At 51.4% G+C, this 9,511-nt stretch overlaps 1 protein-coding gene across 1 annotated transcript in view; it reads right to left on the bottom strand.

Moving 5' to 3' along the window:
- The window catches only part of LOC107114890 (ATP-binding cassette sub-family G member 2-like), a 34,240-nt gene extending 27,483 nt beyond the window's left edge, over window positions 1–6,757 (bottom strand). The window contains exons 1-3 of the mRNA XM_015416496.1: window positions 6,474–6,757; window positions 2,615–2,674; window positions 934–1,048 (exon numbers count right to left, since the gene is read on the bottom strand). Coding sequence (XP_015271982.1) covers window positions 934–1,048; window positions 2,615–2,674; window positions 6,474–6,751 — 453 coding nt within the window. The 5' untranslated portion in view covers window positions 6,752–6,757. The remainder of the gene's footprint in view (window positions 1–933; window positions 1,049–2,614; window positions 2,675–6,473) is intronic.
- Window positions 6,758–9,511: the final 2,754 nt, after the last annotated feature.

Raw genomic sequence — 9,511 nt, 5'->3', positions numbered from 1 at the left:
CTTTCGAGCAAGGGAACCTTTACCTTTACTTTACAAGTATAACAGACCTAGACCGATTCCACACAAGAGCTGCGCCGTGGTCGTGCCTCCCTTTGACCCGCTTCTATTGCTCAATTTCCCACTCGAAGCTGCGCGGCTGCGTTTTGACCCACGGCTTTGCCCGATTTTCCCCGCAGTTTCGTGATCCTGTTTTTTGAGGATCACGAAACTGCGGGGAAAATAGGGTGAAGCCGCGAGTCAAAACCCGGCCGCGTGGCTTCGAATGGGAAATTGAGCAATAGAAGCGGGGCAAAGGGAGGTGGGACCGCGGCGCAGCTCTTGTGTGAAATTGGTCCTACTGTTTGTAAAAATTTAATTGCTTTGCTTTGTGCTGCAGCTAAGGCAGTGGTGAAGGTAAAGGTTCCCTTGCTCGAAAGCCAGTCGAATCCGACTCTAGGGTTGCGGTGCTCATCTCCGTTTCAAAGCCGAAGAGCCAGCGCTGTCTGAAGACGTTTCCGTGGTCATGTGGCCGGCGCGACTAAACACTAAGGCACACAAAACACTGTTACCTTCCCACCAAAGTGGTACCTATTTATCTACTTGCAATTTCTTGTGGTAGCAACCTTCTAATTTGTTTTCTTGGTATAAAGAGGTGTGAGATTTTATGATTATGGGGAAAAAATAACAGCTCAGTTAAAACAAATGCACTCTGAATCGTTGCAAGACACTTTTGTAGGGACTTCCCATCCTTACAGACCTATTTGTGCCCATCCTTACAGACCTATTTGTGCCCATCCTTACAGACCTATTCTGACGATTAAAAGGTCAATTGGAAGATGCAGCCAAATTAAAACGTCCCTGGGCTCCCACCGGAACTGTGAGTGTACAAAAAACGTTGCGTTTAACCTTTGCCGCCCCCCCGGCTCCCCCCCCCCGCTGCTGTGAGACACGAACCTGGACGACGTATCCCGAGATGCACTTGAAATTGGGAGGCTGCAGGGCGCCGTCAATAAGAACATCCCCAGACAAGCCAGCGGGATCCTTCCGAGCAGCCAGGACATCGAGGAGACTGCAGGCAGGAAGGGGTTTCTCTGCTTGTCAGAAACATCTTTTCTTTCATTTATTTACTCCATTCACACCCCGCCTTTCCTCCCCCATAGGGACCCAATGTGGTTTACGCCCTTCCCCTCGCCTCCATTTTATGCTCACAACAACCCTGTGAGGTCGGTCGGGCCGAGAGTGTGTGACTGACGACAATAATTATTGTATGGCATTGTATGCAGAATAGCCAGGGGAGCCTCAGATTGTCTGGCAGCTGGACGTTCTAGCTCTTTTAGTGTTATGCACCACTAGGTGGCGAGCTAGAGTTGTTTTTTTAAGGCAAGAGACATCCCAGAGGTGGTTTTGCCATTGCCTTCCTCTGCGTCATGACCCTGGTATTCCTTGGAGGCCGCCCTTCCAAATACTAGCCAGGGCTGACCCTGCTTACGGGATCGGGCAAGCCTGGGCTATCCGGGTTGGGAAAAGAAGAAGAGAAGAGATTGGAATGATATCCTGCCCTTCACTACCCGAAGGAGTCTCAGAGCGGCTTACAACCTCCTTTCCCTTCCCCTCTGAACAACAGACACCCTGTGAGGTCGGTGGGGCTGAGAGAGCTCTTTCGAGGACTGCTCTTGAGAGAACAGCTCTGAGAGAACTTGTGACTGGCCCAAGGTCACACCAACAGCTGCATGAGGAGGAGTGGGGAATCAAACCCGTTTTCCCCAGATTAGGGTCCGCGCTCCTAACCACTACACCAAACTGGCAGTGTGTGACTGGCCCAAGGTCACCCACGGCAGAGTGGGGGTCTGAACCCCAGGGCTCCCACATCCTAGTCCGACACTCTTAGCCAGGACGCCACACTGGCTCCACGGGATTCCTTTTGACCTAATGAGGCTTGAGGGTAATACCTGTAAAACCCCTGAGCTTGTCTGACCAATTGCTGGGAAGTTTCTCTATTCAGAAGCCAATGGCTGATGCATTAGATGTGTTAAAGAAGCTTCCCTAGAGGCGCCGACCTGCTCCACAGTCAGTTCCACTGAGTTAATGGGGCTTAGTCCCAAATCAGAGCAGGCGGCCTTAACGGTATTTTTTGTGTAAACAACAAACAACCCTTTAGCTTAGCGCACTGCGTGGCAGAAACACAACGGGGCAACCCCCAGGGGTCATTTCCTGCAGGAGCGCACAGGAGCGGAGCTCCGGCAGTAAAGAGCCCGGGGGCGGGCACATGCAACAAGCCCCGCCCCCTGCTCCCAGCAGCACTCAGTCAGAGCAAGAAGCAGCCAGGTAATCTGCAGATTCCCCCTCCCCCAAATAGCAATCCAAAACAGTCCCGTAGCACCTTTAATGCCAAAGTTTATTGAGGTACAAGCTCTTCCTCCTCTGTGAGGGCAGATCTGCACGTCCCCCACCCCCGCTAGCTAGCAATCCAAAACAGCCCAGTGGAGCCTGAGCGGTGGGTGTTACCTTCTGACACACTTCCGGTGATGTCAGGGTGTGTGGCATATGCAAATGAGTTATGCTAATGAGTTATGCTAATGAGCTCCTGCACCTCTTTTTCTACGAAATGACCCCTGGCAACCCCTAACATACTTACGATGATTTGCCGCTGCCTGTTGGACCCAGAATTGCGTTCATGCCTGGCTTCATAATTCCGCTGGAAGGAAAAGGAATGAAAAGGGATTTCCATGTATTATTCTGAGTTGGCCGTGTGTGTGTGTGTGTGTGGAGGGGGGGGGCTCCTTCAGCATTCTGCCGTGATCCTGTGGGACAATTCCTTCCACTACCAAATCGAGATGCCTTGTCCTGTTACCAGGAAGTTTGGCACACAGAACCAAACTGGTGAGAGGTTCAGTCAGGCCCAGTTGGGGGGTCAGGGGTGGCACTCACCCTGGGCCTCAAGCTCAATTTTAGACACCCATTAATTGTTCAGCATTCAATAAGAAGAAGAGGAGGAGATTGGATTTATACCCTGCCCTCCACTTGGAGTCTCAGAGTGGCTTACAAACTCCTTCCCCTTCCCCTCCCCACAACAGACACCCTGTGGGGTAGGCGGGGCTGAGAGAGCTCTGACACAAACTGCTCTTTTTCAAGGACAGCTGTGCCAGAGCTTGTGACTGACCCAAGGTCACATCAGCAGGTGCAAGTGGAGGAGTGGGGAATCAAACCCGGTTCTCCCAGATTAGAGTCCGCGCACTTAACCACGACACCAAACTGGCAACTTGTTTTTATGTGCAATCCTATCGGACCTAAATCTGACACTCTCTTTTTAAATTTTTTGTTATGGCGAGGGGGTCTCAAGAGCTGGAAGTTACAGAGGCCTCTGAGCTGGGCTGCCAGCTTCCAGGTGAGTAAAGTCAAGGACGAGAGATCACCGGACAGGCTGAACTTTGTAAGGAAAAACAACCGTGATATGACAACGAAACCTTGTTAGAGAGAAATATATCCTTTAATTATCCAGTGAATAACAAATCATAAAGGTGTTTTCTTAGAAGTAAACATGAGACCAATTTTCTTCTCAGAAAACACCTTTATGATTTGTTACTCACTGGATTAGGGGTCATATCCTGCATGAGCACACAGGAGCGGCACTCCGGCAGTAAAGAGCCCAGGGGGCGGGCACATGCAACAAGCCCCACCTCCTGCTCCCAGCAGCCCTCAGTCAGAGCAAGAAGCAGCCAGGTAAGTTGCAGAGCTCCCCCCGGCCCCCGGTCCAAAACAGTCCAGTGGCACCTTTAAGACCACTTTAAGAAAAAAGTAGTATTATTCAGGTAGAAGCTCTCCCTCCTCTGCGAGGGCAGATCTACACGTTCCCCCCCCCGCCCAATAGCTAGCAATCCAAAACAGTCCAGTGGAGCCTGAGCGGTGGGTGTTGCCTTCTGACACACGTCCAGTGATGTCTGGGGTGTGTGGCATATGCAAATAAGTTATGCTAATGAGTTATGCTAATGAGCTCCTGCACCTCTTTTTCTACAAAATGGCCCCTGCCCTGGATAATTAAAAGAAGATATATTTTTCTCTAACAAGGTTTCGTTATCATATCACGGTTGTTTTTCCTTGCAAAGTTCAGCTTCCAGGTGAGGCCTGGAGATTTCCTGCTATGGCACTCGCTCTCCAGATGACAGAGATCAATTCCTCTGGAGAAAATGGCTGCTTTGGAGGGTAGACTCTATGGCACTGTACCCTGCTGAGTCCCTCCCTCCCCAGTTCAACCCACAAAATCGCCAGGTATTTCCCAAACCCAGAGCTGGTAACCCTACCTCTGAGAGGGCCTGGGTATAATCTAGGCTTGCCAAGTCCCCCCGGGGGGCGGGAAAACCCCCGCCCGAGAGGCCTGTTACCCGCCGCCGGCGGATCGGGCCCTGGGGGGAACCCCACCCCCAAAGCACGTGACGTGTCCGGCGTCAGCACGTCACCCAGAAGTGACACAGTTTTCCCTCAGATGATTGTGGCCCCGCCCCCGGCGTGCTCGACATGGTTGCGTCACTTCCGGGTGACGTAATTGCGGCGCGCGCTTTGCATGCGCACATAGACTCTCGGAGCAGTGCTGGACTCCCCCGGTCTACATACGGTAAGGATAATCTGCCAAATTTTATCAGAAGTTTATGAGGAATTGCAGCGTCACAGGGATTTAAAACATCGTCCTTGCAGCATTTTACCATTTTTGTGTCTACCCAAAACATACCTTCGATAACATACCTTCAACACCTCCTTTCACAGGTTTAGATTGTGTCAAAAATTCAGTAAATTTACAAGAATCTTCCCTCCAGTGTTGCATTTGGTGGTGGCGGGGAACCTTTAGTTTATTTCTGAAATTTTGAGGTTTCTCATACCCAATTTTAATCAGACATTTAAGGGCAAGTCAGGAGCAAATTGGGCTGCCCTGGTGAAGGCTGACAGATCAGCCCTGTACTGGAACAAGCCAGCGGGTGTGGCACGGAGGGCGCTGTTCCATGGGCGTGCGCAAGGGCAGTGGTTTTTGACACAAAGCACAGAAATACATCTCCAAGGAATTTCATGGCTGGCTTTTCTTCTGAGTTCCAGGATAGGGCAACTTGGGACACAAAATACGAATTCACCAATCCCTTTTAGTATGTGAAAGTAAATATTTTCCCCTTGAACTAATCGGCAACGCATCCAGAAAAGGAGCTTCTGAAGCCTTTTCCAAATGTGTTCTAGTTGTTAATTTTATCTCCTCTCTCATAAGAACACAAGAAGACGCCTGCTGGATCAGACCAATAGTCCATCGAGTCCAGCATCCTGTCTCTCAGAGGCTAACCAGCAACTCTGGAGGTACAGCAACAGGGCAGAGGAGGAGGAGGAGGAGGAGGAGGAGATTGGATTTATACCCCACCCTTCAGGGCTGAGAGAACTCTGACACAAACTGCTCTTTTTCAAGGACAGCTGTGCCAGAGCTCGTGACTGACCCAAGGTCACATCAGCAGGTGCAAGTGGAGGAGTGGGGAATCAAACCCGGTTCTCCCAGATTAGAGTCCGCACACTTAACCACTACACCAAACTGGCATAGAGACCGAGGCCTTCCCCTCATATTGCCTCTTGGCTCCGGGATTCAGAGGATTAGTGCCTCTGAATGTGGAGGTTCCCCTCAGTCACCATGGCTAGTAGGCCACTGATAGACTTATCTTCCATGAATCTATCTGATCCCCTTTGAAAGCTGTTCATTCCTGTGGCCGTCACTACATCCTCGGGCAGCGAATTCCACGTTTTAACCAGTCTCCGTGTAAAGTAGTATTTCCTTTTGTTCGTACTGCCCATCAGCTTCATTGGACGCCCTTGAGTTCCACTTTTTGGGGAGAAGGAGAACATTTTCCCTTTGTCAGCTCTCTCCACCTCATGCATAATTCTATAAACCTTTATCACGCCCCCCTCCCCTCCTTAGTCATCTCTTTTCTGAACTGAAAAGTCCCAGACTCTTCAGTCTCTCCTCCTAGGGAAGAGAAGAAGAGGAGATGAGATTGGATTTATACCCCCGCCCTTCACTACCCAAAGGTGTCTCAGAGCGGCTTACAAACTCCTTTCCCTTCCCCTCCCCACAACAGACAAACACCCTGTGAGGTGGGGTGCTGAGAGAGCTCTGAGAGAACTGCCCTTTTAAGGGCAGCTCTGAGAGAACTCGTGACTGACCCAAGGTCATCCAGCCAGGTGCAAGTGGAGGAGTGGGGAATCAAACCCGGCTCTCCCAGATTAGATTCCGCGCACTTAACCCACTACACCAAAGCTCCTCCAAGCCCCTCATCATCTTAGTCGCCCTCCTCTCTACTTTTCCCCATCTCTGCAATGGCCTTTTTGAGATATGGCGACCAGTACTGTACACAATATTCCAAATGAGGCCTCACCACAGACCCACTGAGGGGCATTACAATATCGGCGGTTTTATGCTCCGTCCCTCTCCCACCCACCCACCCAGCGATTTTTGAAAAGCCGCACCAACTTACTACACGTTCTGGAGGATTTTCTTCTCCACCACTCTCCGCTTGCAGGGGAGCCCATGGGACCGCTTGATGGAATACTGGATGTTGTGGAAACTCACGACGGACCCCCGAGGGGAGCGGAGAGACTCCCTGGTTGGCACCGAACGCACAAACGTGCCCGCTTGCCCGCCTTCGTCCCCCATGGTCTGGTAGGATAAACCAGGTGCGGCTGCGTTTTTGCCCCAGGTGCTGAACTCTACGGGGCCGACGCTCACAAAGTCTTTGACATCGACAGTTCCCATCCCTACGAAGTGCCTGAAAGGTTAAAGTGGTCGGTGTTCACTTTGGAGCAGAAGGTTTGCATCTACAGTTTAACCACCGGAGCCCTTGGGAGTTGGAGGATCGTCAGGAACTTTGGAATCCCTACGGCAATTTTAGGGTGCAGAATTCAGTTTAGGGTGGTCTCCTCTCACGCAGCTTCATACCGGTTTTGTGGTTTGGATCGTGACTACCTCCTGCCTTGGGGACGGGAAACTGAGGACGAGGAGGACGGATTTGCTTGTCTTGTGGGAGCCCTAAATGGACAAGCCTCATCCCCGTTTAGTGGGCGCAGAACGTCTGGTCAGAATTCAAAGGCTCAGGAGAACCACTTAACCAACAGACACGATCCACGGTGTCGCGTCCATTTGTTTCATTCCATTTGTGGGCAGGAGAATGTCCATGTGTAGGGGTGCCAATCTCCAGGTGGGGCCTGGGGTTCTCTTGGAATTACAACTACAGGGATCAGTGTCCTCCCCCCCCAAGGAAATGGCACCTCCCCTCCGCACGCTCCGCCTCCAAATCTCCAGGAACTTCCTGACTCAGAGTTGGCAACCCTATACCATATGACTAGTGCCCATTGTCAATAAAATGAATTACATTCTACGGTTTCTACTAGTACAGTCAGTTAAAGTCCTGGGGGCTGGAACTGGCCCGTCCAGGGCTCTTGTGTGGCCCGCGAGCAACTGGTGCAAGGGAGAAGAAGAAGAAGAAGAAGAAGAAGAAGAAGAAGAAGAAGAAGAAGAAGAAGAAGAAGAAGACTCTTTTTCAAGGACAGCTCTTGTCAGAACTACGGCTTGCCCAAGGTCATCCAGCCAGGTGCAAGTGGAGGAGTGGGGAATCAGACCCGGTTCTCCCAGATTAGAGTCCGTGCACTTAACCACGACACCAAACTGGCTCTGACAGAGCTTGTGACTGACCCAAGGTCACACCAGCAGCTGCATGGGGAGGAGTGGGGAATCAAACCCGGTTCTCCCAGATTAGAGTCCGCGCACTTAACCACGACACCAAACTGGAGGGAGTGCTGGGGGGAGCCACTCCATTGCGGCTTCAGCACGGCAGAACAACCTCACCTGCGGCAGTCAAGCGTCGTGCCTCTCCAGCCCGCCCATGCGGGTTTTCCTTGCGCCCCCTTCCCAGCCCTTGGGGCCTTGTAGAGAGGACACACCAAACCAGATCTTATGAGCTGCTCTCCTTTATACAGTTTATCTCTCCGGGACCTGGCATTATGTTTTAGGACACACACCGTCCGACCCGACAAAGGGACATTTATCTCAGATCCAGCCTTTGTAACAAATGAGTTCGACACCCCTGGTCTACACCTTTCAGCCTTTTACTTTCCACAGACGTGTTCATCTCAGTTGGGAAATTTCATCGGAGCGGTGAAGCCCATGAGCACGACATCAGTGCTTCAGATTTCATCTCTGCGGACTCTAATCTGGGAGAACCGGGTTTGATTCCCCCACTCCTCCACTTGCACCTGCTGGTGTGACCTTGGGTCAGTCACAAGCTCTGGCACAGCTATCCTTGAAAAAGAGCAGTTTGTGTCAGAGCTCTCTCAGCCCCACCCACCTCACAGGGTGTCTGTTGTGGGGAGGGGGAGGGAGAGGAGTTTGTGAGCCGCTCTGAGAATCCAAGTGAAGGGCGGGGTATAAATCCAATCTCTTCCTCTTCTCTTCTTCTTTTAAGCCAATCCTGCTGTTGCAATAGGGAGTTTTTTTGTCTATCATAATTTCTCTCCTACCTTGCCTCTAAGAAGCTCAAGATAGCCCACGTGATTCCTCCCTCATCTGTTTTATCATCACAACAATCCTACAAGGTAGGTCACGCTGAGAAAAAGTGACTTGCCCAGGTCGCCCAATGAGCTTCGATGGAAGAGTGGGGGATTTGAACCCGGGGCTCTCAGATCCTAGCCATCCAGTACTCCCCTAGCCATCACACTACTGTAGCTCCCTGGCTTATTTTACCTGATAATTGGAAGAATGACTTGAGAAAACAGCAGAGGGGCATTCTGGACACTAGAAGTTCTATAGGAACGCCAGATATCACTGCCAGTTGCTTCGGTGCCCCTGGTCGAATCTGCATTTGTCTTTCCCACCCGGTGTCCCAGCCTTCTGACACCTTCGTTAAAAAAGCTGTCTACGTTTGGTGTCGTTTTCACACCTCAACAGTGCTAGCATACTTTTGCACCTCTGCATATGTTTATCGCCCTTTGGTGGTGGCTCCCCTGTCATTGCACCTCTGCACGGCTTTAAAAGAATCTTCTCCAAACAACATTCAAACAAGCATAGGGGAAAACTGATTAAAAACATTCAAACAAGCATAGGGGAAAACTGATTAAAAAATGCAGATTCGACCCCTGCTTTGTGGTCTTTGCATTAGACCAATGGCATGCCAGAGGCAAAAGCCCAGCCACATTGATACACAAGGAAAGAGCTTTTCCCTGGGTCCCCTACCTGCAAGTCGCCCAGATTCGAATCCTGCCCCTCTTTCAGTGCTGCTGTGAAGGTTGGACTTGGGGCGCCAGTCAGGCCCCCCCCCCAAGCTCACGAGGGCTTTGCATTTGAAGTCCACCTGACCCTCCCGAAGCGGGGGTGCACAAGCCTCTCCAAGCCCCAGCCGCCTGCTCTGCGGCTCACGTCCTGTGCCAATCCTGTGCCACTCCGGCGCCTGCTGGCCGTGGCCTCCCTCGCAGAGGTGCTGAGCTGTGAGTCCAAGGAAGGAGATGCTGGCGCTTTCCCACA

Source organism: Gekko japonicus, unplaced genomic scaffold, assembly GCF_001447785.1.
Source record: "Gekko japonicus isolate JY-2015 unplaced genomic scaffold, Gekko_japonicus_V1.1 scaffold2471, whole genome shotgun sequence".
Lineage (NCBI taxonomy): Eukaryota > Metazoa > Chordata > Lepidosauria > Squamata > Gekkonidae > Gekko > Gekko japonicus.
This window is presented reverse-complemented; position numbering and strand designations above follow the sequence as displayed.